Source organism: Pteropus alecto, unplaced genomic scaffold, assembly GCF_000325575.1.
Source record: "Pteropus alecto unplaced genomic scaffold, ASM32557v1 scaffold179, whole genome shotgun sequence".
NCBI lineage: Eukaryota > Metazoa > Chordata > Mammalia > Chiroptera > Pteropodidae > Pteropus > Pteropus alecto.
The window spans coordinates 1195009-1213125 of record NW_006442112.1 but is presented as its reverse complement, the minus strand read 5'-3'; the positions used below and the strand labels follow the sequence as shown (position 1 = coordinate 1213125).

General features: G+C 37.8%; 1 protein-coding gene across 2 annotated transcripts in view; it reads right to left on the bottom strand.

The window, feature by feature from the left end:
- Positions 1 to 350: 350 nt before the first annotated feature.
- The window catches only part of PCDH19 (protocadherin 19), a 109314-nt gene continuing 91547 nt past the window's right edge, over positions 351 to 18117 (bottom strand). The window contains exon 5 of one of the 2 annotated variants that reach the window (XM_006920707.1): positions 351 to 3919. In XM_006920707.1, coding sequence (XP_006920769.1) covers positions 3330 to 3919 — 590 coding nt within the window. In that variant the 3' untranslated portion in view covers positions 351 to 3329. The remainder of the gene's footprint in view (positions 3920 to 18117) is intronic. The other variant, XM_006920708.1, reaches the window with a different exon arrangement.

Here is an 18117-nt window from a genome sequence, read left to right as displayed (position 1 = left end):
CTTCATTTGGTCTGGGAGAAGACAGAATTATCATTTCTAACAAGTTCCCAACTGATATTGTTGCTGCTACTCCAGGGATTACACTTTGAGAACCAGTGTCCTTCAGGTATTATAGGATCCCTTGGCCCAATACCTATTTGGGCAATAAGGTGAGCCATGCTTTACTGGCTCTAAGAGGATCAAAGGGATGGTAAGTTTCATTCTGAACAGATTCCAAAATTAGTCAGTATAAAAAAAAAAAAAAGAAATTCCACATAGCATGGTTCCCCTCTCCCTATATTCCTTGTATATAGTACAGTCCCATACTTGAGGAAAAGCAATCAATCAATGCAGACTAAACCCTTTACAACTCATGAAGTTTACTTGCCTAGGGATGTGCCCGAAGTGGTTGTTAGCAAAGCAAGTCATATTTCAACATCAACTCCTCCCCAAAAGGGACAGCAGAATAAATGGAATAGAACTCCCCGGTATTTTGGAACTGAAACTGCTCCCTCATATTTAAATGAGTAACATGTTTAGAGAGGGAAAAGGAAGAATATTTGGCCCTCTAGCCTTTGTGACTTTTCATCAGACGTGTTAAAAAGAAAGAGTGAAACATACGAGCCAAAGGGAAATTTAGGATCCTTGCACACACCTCCTATTTGCAGGCACAGCCTATCTATAAAACCAGCTTACAAAGCCCTCATAGAATGCACTTGTGCTTCTGGGAGAATGTATACATTAGACAATTATAGAGAAAAAAAAGTTATTTTCTTAATGAGGGGAATTCTCTGAACATGCTCAATAAAGGGTCTGGAAGCCAAAAATATCTCTGTCTGCCCACCAAGAACAAAGTATTTTGATAGGGAAAAAAAAAATAAGATAAGTTTGTAGCTAGAAACTGAATTCTGAAAAACAAATGGAGGAAGAAAAGACAAGAGAAAAGTAAAATCAATGCTACAGCTATTCTAACCATTTTAAATTTAGCTGGTAAGAAGTACAGTAGCCAGTGGCCTCTCTGGCTCAACAGCCACATAATATTCCCACTTGCCACAATCATTTCAACTTCTTCATTCTCACTGAGCATTGTATGAAATACACCTTACAAAAACAATCAAATTTGACTTGCAAGTGATCTTGAGGTGGTAGCTTACAACATAATATCAGGATGGATCAGTTGAGGAACAATCTAAATTCTATGGTCAGCCATTATAAAGTTAAATGAAAAAAAATGATTTTAATGTGTTAATCAAATAATAACTTGCAAACAGAAATATCTACCTAATTCAAAATTTACTAATAAAAAAAATGAATCAAAGGGGAAAAAAGAGTGCATGAGAAAAAGTGAAATGAGCCAAAATGTAGATGTCATGGTTATTGATCTCTAATTGTTTCAGTTTCAGAGGGAAATTTGCAGCCACACCAATATTTTGCATGAGGTAGTATTCAGCACTGAATAAGAAATAAAGATAAATTTGTAGCTTCATTATAGGTTCTTTTTCAGAAATATTCTCCCCTACCTAATCCCATCCTTACTGCCTTACCCCCCCCCCCTTATATCCCTCCTCCCATCAAAGAAAATATTCCTAGTAATGTATAAAGCCAGGAACTCAGGCAAAAATAACTAAAACATTTAAAAGAGCTGACTTACCTATCTACACTTAAGAAAATACATTCTCTTCTGCATTCTAGTGCTCTAACCTCTGAGCCTTTTTTCTAGATACTCTTGAATTTCAAAAAATGAAACAAATGAGAACAGAACCACAAAACTTGTTTCTGTAGAAACAACTCTTTTAAGATCAAAGCAGAGCAAAAATGACATATTTGTTTACTTTTAAATAACAAACTCTTAGGCTGCAAGAATACTATGTTGGCTATTGAATATTAATAGACGATTAATAAACGAGGGAGTTGGAAAAATGATAAACAAAAAAATGTGCATAACAAACTTGTTAATAAAAAAGGTGTATTCCTAGCCTACAACAGTTAACTAAATCTAAAGAATTTTTAATATTTTCCTGTTCATATTTTTAATTTTATAAAAGTATTAGTCATAAAAAGACGAGTTCAAGTGTCCAAGTGTCTCCATAGGGAAGGCACAGTAATTAGATTAGTGATGTTGTTACCTGTTACCTGTCTCTTCCTAAATGTATACTTTGTACTGCTTACTCTATCTCAGTTATAATTCTATGATACAGAGCAACATGAAGTCCTCAATTCCATGACATGCTTTGTAGTATAATTCTAATTGTGACTGGGAAACAGAATCAGGAAGTGTGTGTCTAAAAAGATGTTAATTTAGATCTCAAAATAAATTCAGTCTTTTTGGGTTTTAGATGATTGGAGACAGGGAATTTCTAAGCCTGGAAACTGATAACTTCAAGAACAACTTTTGTTCAACTTTACTGAAAATTAGAAAAATTGATCTCATAAAACTTTCAGCATAGTATTTCTGACAACTGCAAATTAGATAGCAGAATATCCAAAAATAACTTTCTGCAGTGATCTATTACAGATCTGAGCAGAAGACTGAAAGGCAGGCAAAATACTCTGCAAGGTGGTAAGCAATCACTACACAGGTATCTTCCAAGAGTGAGTACCCTCCACGTACTCATTCTATATGTGTGGTGTTGCTCATTTATTTGCGATCTCAGTTGTTTACACTTTTGTTTTTGTCTGTAGTTTTATTTATTTTTTTAAGAAAAAAAAAAACACCAACCTCTAAAAGCCTTTGCCATCACCATACACATAGCAATTTGCAATATCAAATACAACAATAGCATAGCTAGCAAAAGGATTCTTAAAGCAGGGGTATCCACAGCAAAGTAGCGGCATTGGAAAGCACTCAAGCTTCAGAAACAACCTTTTGAGGGCTTGTTTTCACATCACTGAATCAATGAATAGTACACAATAAATGACCATTAACTTGCCTACACTACAAATCAGTGGCGAGCTTATTAAAGGTGTCCAGAGCTTTTTTTTTTTTTTGCTTTTTTTTTAAATGTGATCCTCCACAAACAATGGTAATTTATAATTTAGACATAGAAAAATATATAAATTCAAATACTTAGTACATAATACTTTTCACAACTGAATTTGTCTGTTTCCCCAACATCAAGGCCCCATGAACAACTCAAGCCAAAGCTAATTTGCTCCCACTGAACACCCCCACTGCCTGTTGAAATGAGAGGGATTGTCACAAAATGATAGTCATTTGTAAGCAATAGATTTAGAGAAAGCTCTGAAATAACAGCCACTCAAGAACCAACTATTGGTGAGCAATTAAAACAATCAGCTCCTGCTTCTTCACTAGCCATTATGATTTCTCTCCTTTCTTCTCCAAGACTGGTTTAGAGAACTATATCCTTCAGACGCTTCACACCAGGAGACTCTTTGTCATGAACCTCCTTCGGAATGGGGTTGACCTCATGCATGACTTTCTCACTGTCAGCTCCACGGGGCTCAGCCTCAGAGGGACGAGAAGGGCCATTGTTGACATACTGCTCCAGATCGCGGGCTGGCGGTGCCAGGGAAATGGTGTAAGACACAGAAGGCTTGGTGGGCAGAGGGCTCTTGAGGTGCAGGGGGGAGGTGACAGGGCTAATAGCTTCACAGCCATTGCCCGCTTCCCGGATAGCGCCATTGACCTTAGGGCTGCAGATGGTCACATCAACAGTCCTCCTGCCTTTCAGGGTGTGCCTCTCCTCAGCTGGGTGATCGCTGACATCTTTTCCAAAGGTTGCGAAAGTCCGCTTGGTGGGGCCACAGTCATCATAAGCCTCAACATCTGCAGCAGTAGCTTCAATGGACAGCGCGATGATGTTCCTCACATGCTCAGGGGACTTGGAGCGGGTGGGCATGGGATTCCGGGGCATCCAGCATCTGTCAGAGTGGCCAAGAATCCGGCATTCTTCTCTGCAGTGAAATCCTTCGTTTTGATCTGTTTGGAGAAAATAAAATGTTAATTTCATCATCGGAATTTCCCTGGAATAATTGTTACTCCTCAATGTTCTGGTTTCTTAGGTACCCATAGGTGCTTCTGGGAAATGGCACTTTTGATAGTCCTTTATTGCCTTTTGGGACAAGTGTGAAGAATTGGATTTTTAAAAAGCTGTAGATCTCCTCCCGTCTACTCCTCCTCCTTTTTTTATTATTTTTATTGCTGTTTCTACCGCTGACAAAACTAAAAACCTAAAGGGAAATGCATTATGATGAAAAATATATATTTAAGAAAAATTCACCCTGAGTATCAAGGTCCTGAAAGTCAGCACTTTTATCAACAATTCCTAAAAAATCAACTGTGTTTGAATGTGGTTCCAGCAGAAGAGGAAGTAGAAGCAGAGCAGAAAATATAACTGTCAGTATATCTGAAAAGTTTTGGCCATATTTTGAGCAACAACACTGCCAACCACGTTTCCACCCTACCTGTCAATGATACAGTTTAATTTTAGGTTGGTATCATGTTGTCTTTGATATCACATCACTTCTTTTTGACCACCAGTCCCACCAGCCAGTCTCCTCACCAAGTGATTTACATAACTTGATTCCCCATCAGAAGGAATATACTTCCTTCTGACCCATAAGCTTAAATTGGTCCTATGCACATATCACTCATAGGTTGAACATCATTTACTTACACCCAACTATCCATCCCTCCTTATCTTCTTTATCTGCAGTTTTATTAGGGTCATATTTCTTAAAATAATCTTCCATGGATTACTTTAGCCCTATCATAGGAAATCTCAGCAATTAGAGTTCATAATTATTGATGAGATATGTATTTCTCTTTTCATATCAGGTTAATTTAGGGTTAACTTCTGCCTGTCCATAGGAAGAACTGTTAATCTCAATGTCTGGTTTATACCCTAGTTTTCCAGATCCATTTATATTTATTTATATACTTGCATGAGGTTGACCTAATGGAAATTTTCATCACATTGCAGTATATCAAAATATGAGCAGCTTAACATTTATAAAACACCTTGGAACAGGATTGGAGGAGGTGGGGAGACAAGGAAGGATTGCAAAGACAAAATACATGTCTCCAAAAAAGTTGGAATATATGCTATGATTGTACTTTTGCAGGGGGAAGTCTGCAATTCAGAGTCTTACGTGATATTAGTCTACATATAACATGCCTTCCTTATATGCTTATAGTTTCTTTGTTTCTTGATTATTTTCAAAGAATAAATGGCATAGAAAAGAGTCATTGCTCTGCCTCATTCATCAAAGGTTATTTTGGCAAAGGGGTACATGGAAGGATGCTCAAGAAATAATGGTTGATTTGGATGTATGCTTATCATTTGGAGAAAAGGCATTGGTAACAGCTAAATGTCAAGGCATAATGCACGCTGAATCCAGATTTAAACACAATTCTGGGAATGGTCTTTGACCTAGTTTAAACTACTGAAAAGCCAAACAAAGGTAATATTTCTTCCATGTACCTGGACATAATTTGTTAATTTATATTTAAGATGACCATTTTAGCCCCATTTCAGTGTTAGAGAATGAAACACTCAGAATTTTTCAGTTTGGAACCAAATAACAACTGAGCATTATCACCAACCGGATAAATGTCTTCCATATAAATAAGACTATGTTTCTACAAACTCCAACAGAGTTCCACATCAGGGGTGCACGGCCTCTTCTGCAAAATGAAAGGTTTTTCAAAGCACTTTCTCTGCCTCTACCCTGCAAACTTCAGTGATGCTATCTATCTGATAGCCTATCATCTTATGTTCCTGGGAAGCAAAAAGCATGAAAGCAAGGGAAACATCTTAGGACATACTTAAGATGTAGACTTAGTGTAGACTTAAACGGTATGAGTGGAAGAGTCTATGGCTGATCCACCAACAATCAGTTTTATCCATATTTTGTGCTTTCCCCCAGAGGCCCAGGATTTCTCCAGTAGAACAGAATTCACATCTTTAAAATTTTCCAAAAAGATGTTTATTCCTCTCTAACTTCTGAGACCCATCTCATAACTTTCCAAGTAATAGCTCTAAAGAATTAGTATGAGGCAACCTGGGTGTCCATTAATGAATGAATAGATAAAGAAGAGGTAACACACATATACAATAGAGTATTAATCAGCCATAAAAAAGAATGAAATCTTGCCATCTGCAACAACATGAATGGACCTAGAGGGCATTGTGCTGAATGGAGTAAGTTGAACAGAGAAAGACAAATGCCACATGATTTCACTGAGATGTGGAATCTAAAGAACAAAATAAATGAACGAACAAAACAAAAACAAACTCATAGATACAGAGAACAAATCGATGGTTGCCAGATAGCAGGAGAGTTAGGGGGATGGGTGAAAAGAGAAAGGGATTAAGAAGCACAAACTGGTAGTTATGAAATAGTCATGGTGATTGATGTATAGTATAAGGAATATAGTCAATAATATTGTAATAACTAAGTATGATGTCAGATGGGTACTGGGTTTATTGGGGTGATCACTTTGTAAGTTATATAAACATCTAATGTTGTACACATGAAATTAATATATTGTATGTCAAATATTTTTAAAAATAAAGAAATTTGATAATCTAAACCAAAAGTAAAAAGAAAAAAGAGAGAGAGAATCAGTGTGAGTGTTCCTATGAGAGTAGAGAGTAAGGAGTTCTAAGTAAGGGAACAGTTCAATAATTAACTTGTTTCTACAAATCTGAGCAAGTGTTTCCTAGAAGTCAGTAAAACTAATATCCAGAAGGCTGTGGGATACCTGTCCTTTTTTCTCTAAATCAGGACACAGAGGCATAGAGCCCTTAGCCTTTGAGCCTGGAAACATGGACATGTGACCAGCTATGAAGAGGAAATCCCAGCTGACCTTTACACTGATATTACAGGAATACGCCCCCAGATCCATCTGCCTCTTCCCCAGGCTTCAGAAATCCCACTACAGGGAGTGAAATAGGCGAAGGGATTAAGAGGTAGAAATTGGCAGTTGCAAAACAGTCACGGGGATGAGATGTATAGTATAAGGAATATAGTCAATAATATTGTAATAACTAAGTATGATGTCAGATGGGTACTGGGTTTATTGGGGTGATCACTTTGTAAGTTATATAAACATCTAATGTTGTACACATGAAATTAATATATTGTATGTCAAATATTTTTAAAAATAAAGAAATTTGATAATCTAAACCAAAAGTAAAAAGAAAAAAGAGAGAGAGAATCAGTGTGAGTGTTCCTATGAGAGTAGAGAGTAAGGAGTTCTAAGTAAGGGAACAGTTCAATAATTAACTTGTTTCTACAAATCTGAGCAAGTGTTTCCTAGAAGTCAGTAAAACTAATATCCAGAAGGCTGTGGGATACCTGTCCTTTTTTCTCTAAATCAGGACACAGAGGCATAGAGCCCTTAGCCTTTGAGCCTGGAAACATGGACATGTGACCAGCTATGAAGAGGAAATCCCAGCTGACCTTTACACTGATATTACAGGTCACTTGCTCACAATCCTAAAGCAGAACAGTAGTGAACTACAGTCTAATAGATTCCTTTCAATGGGCTTCACATAAAACTCTAATTTCTTTTAAGGTTTTAGTATCGGGTGGCTGTCTTCAAATTTGGAGATACAGAGTTTTGTTTTGTTTTGTTTTGTTTTTCAACAATTCAGTAGGAAAATGCATCCATGTGTCACCCCAAATCCAAGTACACTGCTTCTTCTCTATAGTAGGCTGCTCCTAATGAACAACAAGAGGAGACCTGGAGCCTCAGCACAGAAAGCAGAGACCCCAGTGACAGACACCTTGAAGATCTTATGAATCTAGAAAGACCAGAGCAGGGAACTCAGTCCTCAGAAGCTTCTCTGCAAAGACGGTACTTCACTCTCTGGGAAGAAGAAAAAGTAAACTTACTCAGTGCCCCCAGGAATGCAATCAGTCTAAGCCTACTTACCAATCTCATTAAGCCTACCCTGGCCATATATAAGCTAAAATAACATGTAGTTTCTTGGATTAGTTGCATTGCTCTTACCTTATGCAATTGAAAACTTGAATCTAAGAGATGTTTTTACTAATAATGGCTTATCTGATATTTTTATATCTCTATTTTGTTAAAGCCTTACCAAGAGTAGTGACTTGGCACTTATCATTTTAGGTATCAAACAACACTTGTGACATTTGTGTCAATATAACAGAAACAGAATCTAACCTAGCTTTGGTGTTTATAGCCATATGAAATATGAAAGAAAACATGGTGAATATAGATAGGCAGAAAAAATGTCTTCCCAACCCATGATAACCTACATTCATAAATGTGCTGTAGATGAATAATCTTTTAAAAATCAAAACTTCAGTTTAGTAAGAATTTAAGTGTGTATTAAAAGAACATCACAATACCAAACCCCTTAAAAAGAGCAATGAAGGCAGTTCAGATATAAAGAAAAAAAGCAAAGAGACTACTTCTGGAATTGTATAGGGCTGGTAGAGATGATGTATAATGCCTGTCATCATGTAGTACCATGGCTGGGCTTAAAGGTATGAGACTAGAGAGGAACTCTTTGTATAATAAAAATTAATTGTCAAAATACCAGCTCCATCTGAAACAGAAGTAGGCTAACAATTCATTAATTGCCTGTTAAGGTTGCTCTTATGAGCTTTTTGTGACTCTATACCTTGCTACATGTTTCTATGAAAGTACTGACCTGAGCCTAGGCAAAGCAAAATGTAAGACTCTAAATCCCACACAGAGTTGTGGAAATTCAAACACATTATCATGTATAGATAAATTCAAAGTACCTATGATTAGGGGTGAATGATGAATTTGCAAATTGGTTTTCCTTGCTTCTGAAATTGTCTCCAAGATTTTCAAAATAAAATGAGTGAACAATTTTAGAATAGAGACATATATCCTTAGTTCAAAACAGATCAGATTAATTAAAAAATAAATAAATAAAATACAGAAAGATTCCAGTCAAAATGGCATAGAAGGTAGATGCTGTGCTCACCTCCTCTCAAGACCACATCAAAATTACAATGACACTATAGAACAACCATCGCTGGGAGTCACCTGAGGTCCAGCTAAACAGAAGTCCTAAAACTGAGGACATATATAAGAAGTAACCTCGAGACTGGTAGGAGAGGAGAGACGTGAAACAGGCTGGTCCCACACCTGTGTGTGACTATCAATAATCAGGAGAGTTATCTTGGTTGCAGAGACCCACCCCCTGAAGGAGCCAGGAGTACCAGCTCCACACTGGGTTCCCCAGCCACGAGTTCCAGTTCCAGGAGAGAAGTCCTCATAACCTCTGGCTTTGAAAACCAGTGGAGACTGTGGCTGAATGAGACAAAGGTCTATGGGAGTTGCAGACATTTCTCTTAAAGGGCTCATGCACAGAATTACTCAGTGATGGACTCACACGCTCTGGGCTCCAGCACTGGGGCAACTGCTCGAAAAGCACCAGGGATATACGAGGAGGAACTAAGTTGTCGGGCACAGGGTAAGGGTGGCTGCAAGGGTGGCTTTCTCCTGGACAGAAGTGCTAGTAGTATCCATTTTTCCTTGGTTGAGCCCACCCAGCTCCCAGCATGTGGATGTAGGTGGCCACCATATCTGAGTCTCCATCAACCTGGCTAACACAGGTTGCTCCACCCAACTGATTCTCTGAGACCCTACCCCTCCCAACTAGCAGGCACACACAATTCTCTTCCAGTGGATTTTCCATACAAACAGCCTGTCTTGGCTCATGCTCCAGACTTTCCAAAAATCTCTCAAAGGTTGACAAACCCCAAAGAAGCAGTATCTAATCTCACTGTGCCCCATACCTCTTGCCGAGCAGCCCCAAGCCCAGAACTAGTGGAAAAAAGCCTCAGTTTCTGGCTTGGAATCCACTTGTGGATTGCTTTGTGACTCTTTCCAGGTGGCCCCAGAAATTCACAGGCTATGGCTGAAATTGGCCTACAGCTGAGCCCTCCCAGGAGGCCCTTGGGCCAGCACACACAGTGGCCTGCTTCAACATTACCAGAGTACCATTCAGGGCAGCATCTGAGGAGGACACACCCAAAGGGGAGACTGGCAGGCACCAGAGCCCTGCTGATGTAAATGCCACTCCATAGGGTCAGCCCCCCACAAGCCAATCCTCACAACCAATCATCCCAAGGGTCAATCCCTCCCGTCAACATGCAAATGGAAAACAAGGAAAGAACACACAACCCATACAAAGGACACACCTGGAGCACCTCACTCAGGTGACCAATGAAGACTGCCACAGAGCCCCACAACACACCTACTAAATAAAGACACTCTATTAAGACCAGGAGACATAGAGGCTCTACCTAATACACAGGAAGAAACACAGAGTGGGGAGACAAAAAAAACATATCCCACATGAAAATAAAACAGAACAAAACCCGAAGAAAAGAATTCAACAAAATGGATGCAAGCAATTTACCATATGTGGAGTTCATACACTGGTTATAAGGATGCTTAGGAGAAGTGTAGGTGAACTCAGTGAGAAGTTTAACAAAGAGGAAGCATAAAAATGGAGATGGAAAACAAAAACGAACTAGTCAGAAATTAAGAATACAATATCTGAGATGAAGAGTACATTAGAGGGAATCAACAGGTTAGATGACTGAAGTATCGAATGTGCGATTTAGAGGATGGGGTAGTGAAAGACACCCAATGAGAACAGCAACAAGAAAAAAAGAATCCAAAACAATGAGAATAGTTTAAGAGGGCTCTGAGACAACATCAAGCATAACAACACTCACATCATAGGGGTACAAGAAGAAGAGAAAGCAAAAAAGTTGAAAACCTATTTAAAGATTAATAATGGAAATCTTCCCTAACTTAGTGAAGAAAATAGACATACAATCCCAGGAAATTCACAGTCCCACCAACAAGGAACCCAAACATGATAACACCAAGATACATGATTATTAAAGGGCCAAAAGTTAAAGACAAATTGAGAATCTTAAAAGCAGTAAGAGAAAAGCAGTTAGTTACCTATGAGGGAGCTCCCATAGGACTGTGAGCTGATTTCTTAACAGAAACTTTGCAGGCCAGAAGGGATTGAAATGAAATATTAAATGTGATGAAAAGCCAGGATCCACAATTAAGATTTCTTTATGCAGCAAAGCTATCAATTAAAATTAAAGGACAGAGTGATGTCAGAAACATGGTGGAATGAGAGATGTCCCCAGATCTCTCCCCTTGAAACAAAAATAAGCTGAACTTCTAAAACTCAACAAAAAGCACCCAACCTGCACACAAGCACATCTGAACATGGGATCTGCGGATAAGAGCGACCACAGGTCCAAACCATGGAAATCAGGCGGTCAACTGGGAAAAAAAATAGCTGCCTATTACAGCTGAAGCTCCATGCAGGAGGAGAAGGAGAAGAGAAGACGAGGCGAGTCCCCTGAACAATCCTGCCTGGAAGAGTTATGAACTCTAGGAAGCACTAGTGCCCAGGGATCAGGGAACAAAGCAGAGAAGTGGGAATGGCAGAGAAACAACAGTTTTATTACCAGTCATGGATGCAAAATGCCAGGCTAAGCTGCAGCTCCCAACACCAAACCCAGAGGGCACCTCCCCATATATTTTTCAAGACCAAACACCACGGAGCCCCAAAGGAATCTGAGCAAATGTTACCGAAACTGTCATTAACACTGACAGGGACAGAGACTGAGGATAGCAAGCATGATTGAATATTTATAAGAAAAAAAAGGCATTATTAAGACTTTATATAAAGAGAGATCCAAGAGACTTGGACGGCACCTACTGAAAACCAAAAGAAAAATGCCTTTTTAGCAAGAGGCTAAAGAGAAACCTTATATAATAAATCTTTCTGGGAAAAAAAGCAGAATACACTTCCATTAAACCCCAGGCGGAGAAATAGTCCATTAATCACCATGAACAACCAAGGCGACACGGCAGCTCAGAAAGAAAGAGAAAAATCTCCAGAAAATAAGCTTAAAGACATAGAAATATGTGACTTAAATAACAGAGAATTCAGGATAGTACTTCTGAAAAAACTCAGTGAGATCCAAAATAATTGATATCAACAATTCCAGGAACTGAAAAACAACCAGATCAGCAGAATGAGTTTTTTAGCAAGGAAATCAAAACCCTTAAAAAGAACCAAATAGAAATTTGGAGATGAAGAACACACTAAAAGAAATGAAGAATGAAATAGCAAGCTTGGGAAATGGAGTTGACCAAATGGAGGAAAGGATCAGTGATATCAAAGACAGAAATCTAGAAATGTATCAGAAGGAAGAAGGCAGAAACGAAAGAATGAAAAATAATGAAAGAGAAATACAAGAACTAGCTGCTACCATCAGGAAAGGAAATGGAGCAAGGATTAGAAAGCATTTTCTGGCAAATAATTGACAAGAATTTCCAAAATTTAAGGAATAAGCTGGAGCTTGGAATTCAAGAAGTCAACAGAACGCCAATTGTCTCAACCCAAAAAGGCCTTCTCCAAGACACGTTATATTAAAATTCAAAAATCAATGACAAAGAAAGAATTCTCAGGGCAGCCAGGGAAAAGAAAACAGTAACCTATAAAGGCAAAAACATTAGACAATCTTTGGACTTCTCAGCAAAAGCTTACAAACCAGAAAGGAGTGTACTCAAATATTCAAATTATTAAATGAAAATACTACCAGCCAAGAATAATGTATGCAGCAAAGCTCTCCTTTAGATATGAAGGAAAAATAAAGAATATTCCAGACATACAAAAGGTGACAAAATTCCCCACTACCAGACCTGCATTACAGGAAATACTGAAAGGGGTCAGCTCACCTAAAACAAAATAACAACAATGAAAAAAATACATATCTATGAACAAGGTGCTTAACAGGCAAATAGAAGCAGAGGAGTGAAACACTTACTAAGAACAGGGCATTATCAGCTTAAATAATAAGAAGAGATTTGCTATAGCAAGATAGTAATGAAAGTTCAGCATACCTAGGGACAAATTGAGATGAAAGAAAAAGGGAGGATTCAAAAATCCAAATTCACAAAGGGGAATGGAGATAAGGCACAGGGAGAAGAAAATGGACAACTGTATATATGTAACTATCCTCTACATATTCGTAATGGTAACCAATGATTCAGAACTGAGGTACATAACATAAAACAAGAAGGACCAGAGGGAAAATCCACGAAACCCAACCAAAAACAAAAAAAACAAACAAACAAAAAACAAAACAAAACAAAACAAAAACAGAAACACAAGGTCAAGGAAGCAATGGAAACACCGAATTGCCAAAACGCAAAATGTAAAATGGCTATAGGAAAACCTCATATTTCAATAATCGCCCTAAATGTAAATGGACTGAAGCTACCAATAAAAAGGCACAGAGTTGAAGATTGGATCAAAAAAACAAAACCTAACCATATGCTGCCTCCACGAGACACATTTCAGTTCCAAAGACAAATATAGACTCAAAGTGAAAGAGTGGAAAATGATATTTCAAGCAAATAGCATTCAGAGAAAAATGGGATTACCGGTACTAATATCAGAGAAGATAGACTTCAAAATAAAAAAGGTAAAGAAAGATACGAAGGGACACTTCATAATGATAAAGAGAATCATGTACCAAGAAGACATAACATTTATTAATATCTATGCTCCCTGTTGGAGAGCACTGGAATATATAAAGCAGTTACTAATAGAGCTAAAGGGAGAAACAGACCAAAACACTATCATAGTAGGAGAACTAAATACCCTACTGTTAGATATGGACAGATCATCCAAATAGAAAATCAATAAGGAAATAGCATCCTTAAATGACACATTAGACCAAGCGGACATAATTGACATTGACAGAGCCTTTTATCTCAAAGCAGATGCTTATACATTCTTCTCTAGAGCACCTGGAACATTTCCAAGGTTTGATCACATACTGGGACACAGAGACGGCCTCAACAAATATAAGAGGGTTAAAATCATACCAACCATAATCTCTGATCATAATGCTTTGAAACTACAGATAAACTGTAAAAAGAAAGTGGGGAGAACCACAAATACATGGAAATTAAGCTACATGCTACTGAAGAATGACTGGGTCTTAGAAGAACTAAAAAGAGAGATCAAAAGATATATAGAAATTAATGATAATGATAGTATAACATATTAAAACTTTTAGGACACAGCGAAAGTGGTCATAAGAGGAAAGTTCATATTATTACAGGCATATCTCCAAAAACAAGAATGAGCCCAAATAAAAAACCTAACATTTCATCTTAAAAAACTAGAACAGGAAGAACAAATGAAGCCTAAAGTCAGCAGGCGGCAAGAAATAATCAAAATTAGAGCAGAAATAAATGAAATCGAAAACAAAATACCAGTAAAAAAAAAATAGAAAAAAAAAAAACAATAGAAAAAATAAATGCAACAAAGAGCTGGTTCTTTGAGAAGGTTAATAAATTGACAAGCCCCTGGCTAGACTCAATAAAGAAAGAAAGAGAAATGATACAAATAAACAAAATCAGGGATGGAAGAAGAGAATTATGACAGACATTGCAGAAATACAAAGGATCATACAAGAATACTATGAAAAAGTATATAACACCAAATTTAATAACCTAGAAGAAATGGACGAGTACTTAGAAAGATACAACCTTCCTAGACTGAATCAAGAAGAACTTAACAAAATCTTAATAGACCAATCAGCAGTATGGAAATTGAAAGAATCATCAAAAACTTAGCAAAAAGTAAAAGTCCAGAACCAGATGGCTTCACCAGTGAATTCTACCAAACACTCAAAGAAGATTTAAAACCTATTCTCCTCAAACTCTTCCAAAAAATCGAAGAGGAGTCAATACTTCTTAATGCATTTTATGAGGCCAGTATTGCCCTGATACCAAAACCTAGTAAAGATAACACAAGAAAAGAAAGCTACAGACCAATATCTCCCATGAATACAGATGAAAAAATCCTAAGTAAGATACTAGCAAACTGAATACAGTAACATATTAAAAACAATTTACACCATGACAAAGTGGGCTTCATCCCAGGGGCACAGAGATAGTTGAACATATGCAAATTGATGAATGTGATACACCACATCAACAAATTAAAAATAAGAATCATATGATCATATCGATAGACACAGAAAAAGCTTTTGACAAGATACAGCATCCATTTATGTTCAAAACACTTAATAAAATCGGTATAGAAGAAAAGTACCTTAAAATAATAATAATACGACAACCCTCGCCTCGCCAATATTATACTCAATGGTAAAAAACTAAAAACCTTCCCTCTAAGATCAGGAACAAGACAAGGTTGTCCACTATCACCACTGTTATTCAATATAGCGTTGGAGATCCTGGTAAGTGCAATCAGGCAAGAGAAAAACATAAAAGGCATTCAAATAGGAAAGGAAGAAGTCAAACTGTCACTCTTTGTGGATGACATGATTCTCTATATAGAAAACCCTAAAGATATGACGAAAATTATAAGACACTATTAAAGACCTTATTGAAGATGATATAAAGAAATGAAAAGATAGTCCGTGTTCTTGGATGGGAAGAATCAATATAGTTCAGATGACCTTTCTACCTAAAGCATTATACAGATTTAAGGCACTCTTCATCAAAATCCCATCAGCATTTCTTAAAGAAATAGAAGAAAAAAATCATCAGATTTGCATGGAAGCACAAAAGACCGGGAATCGCCAAAGCCATTCTGAGAAATAAGAAGAAAGCTAGAGGCATCGCTCTTCCTGACTTCAAATTATACAAAGCAACAATAATCAAAACAGCATGGTATTGGCAGAAAAACAGATACACGGACCAGTGGAACAGAATCAAGAGTCCAGAAATAAACTCATGTTTATATGGGCAAACAGTTTTGGACAAAAGAGCCAAAAACATTCAATGGAGAAAGGAAAGCCTTTTCGATCAATGTTGCTGAGAAAACTGGAAAACCACCTGCAAAAGAATGAAACTAGACTGTTGTCTATCACCACACACCAAAATTAACTCAAAATAGATTAAGGACCTGAATATAAGATGTGAAACAATAAATTGCATAGGGGAAAACATAGGAACTAAACTCATGGACCTGGGACTTAAAGAAGATTTTATGAATTTGACCTCGAAGGCAAGGGAAGTAAAAGATAAAATAAATGAATGAGACTACATCAAACTAAAAAGCTTCTGCACAGCAAATGAAACTGTCAATAAGGGAAAGAAACTACCATCTGAATGGGAAAATAAATTTGTAAGCAATGCCTCCAATATGGGCCTAATATGCAAAATATACAAAGAACTCATACAACTCAATAACAGCAAAAAATACAAACAATCCAATTTAAAAATGGGCAGAGGAGCTGAACAGACACTTCTCCTAAAAAGATATACAAATGGCCAACAAACACATAAAAGATGCTCAACATCACTAGCCGTTAGGGAAATTCAAATCAAAACCACCATGTGATACCATCTCACACCAGTTAGAATAGCTGTTATCAACAAGACAAGTAATAACAAATGTTGGAGATAAAGAAGAGGTGGTACATATATACAATGGAATATAATGCAACCATAATAAATACATGTATACATACATACATACATACATACATACATACATACATACATACAATGAAATGATTACATCTGCAAGAACATGGATGGACCTAGAGGGTATTGGACGGAGTGGAGTAAGTTAAATAGAAAAGACAAATGCCATATAATTACACTTACTTGTGGAATCTAGCAAACAAAATAAACAAATAAAACAGTAACAAACTCATAGATACAGAGAACATTTTGAGGGTGTTGGGGTGTGTGTGAAAGAGGGAAAAAATTAAGAAGTACAAATTGGTAGTCACAAAATAGTCATGGAGATATAAAGTACAGACAACATAGAGAATATAGTCGATAATATCATAATAACTGTGTATGGTGACAGATGGGAACTAAATTTATCAGGGTGATCACTTTGTAAGTTATATAAATGTATAATCACTATGTTGTACACCTGATATTAATATAATATTGTATGACAACTATAATTGAAATATAAATATTTAAAAAAATACAGAGGAAATCATTGCCTAGACCTCTCATTTTATTGAAAGAATTTCTCTTTGCACCTCTCCAGATGATGCTCTGATTACTTTAGGTTACTTCAGGAGTCCCTGACCACAGGGCCAGAGACCATATCCAGTCAGTGGCCTATTAGAAACCAGGCTAAACAGCAGGAGGTGAGTCTTCTGGCGAGGGAGCAAAGCTTCATTTGCATTTGCAGCCTAGCGTTACCACCTCAGCTCCACCTCAAATCATCAGGCATTAGATTCTTATAGGAGCACTGGGCCCTGTTGCCAAAAAGGAAATCTGTTGCAAAACTTGTGGTGAGACCACAAGGCAACATCCAGGAAAATGACAGTAACAGTTGAAGTACATCATCACAAGGATTTTTCTTTTTTCTGTCTTTTTTTCTCAAAAAATGACTTTCTAAGACCAAAAAAATGGTGTAGATTATAGAGGCTCTGTTCATCCCTCTGGCCACCAAATCAAAATTGTGATGGAAACAAGGAGCAGCAAGGAAAAATTGCCTGAGATCTTGATGAAAAAACCATACAACTAGCGAGAAATCCAAGAAATCACGCTGCAACGACAGAAGGTAGGACAGGTCAAGGATGCAGGGTTGCCCGGTCTCTCGAGGTTGAGTGAGATGGAGGCTGTGGCAGCAGAACCTGCAGACTCCTCTTAAAGGGGCCACATCTGCGAGCAGATTTTCACTGTGATGGAACTGCTAGCTCTGAGCACCAGTGCTGATTAGGCTGCGTGCAGGGTGCACCAGAGACTTACAAGGAGACATTGTTGGAGTGACGGCCGAAGCGAGACTCACACTGTACAGAAGTGCCGGTGGTATCCATTGTTCTTTGTTGAGCTCTCTCCCTTCCCAGTGCAGAGACACAGTACCACCATAGCTCTGATGTCCCTCAGCCCAGAGGATTCCCTGAAACCCTGCCTTCCCCAACTCGTGGCTCCACCCAATACACATCCAGATATATCCTCAGTGAGTCAGGTGCTCCTTGCTGAGCAGCTCCTAGACTCACACTGGAGGTAACTGGCCTCAGTTTCTGGTGAGGCCTTTTGAGGCAACTATAAGAACAGCATCTGTGGATTGCTTGCTGAATCTTAACAGGTAGCCCTGGAGGGGA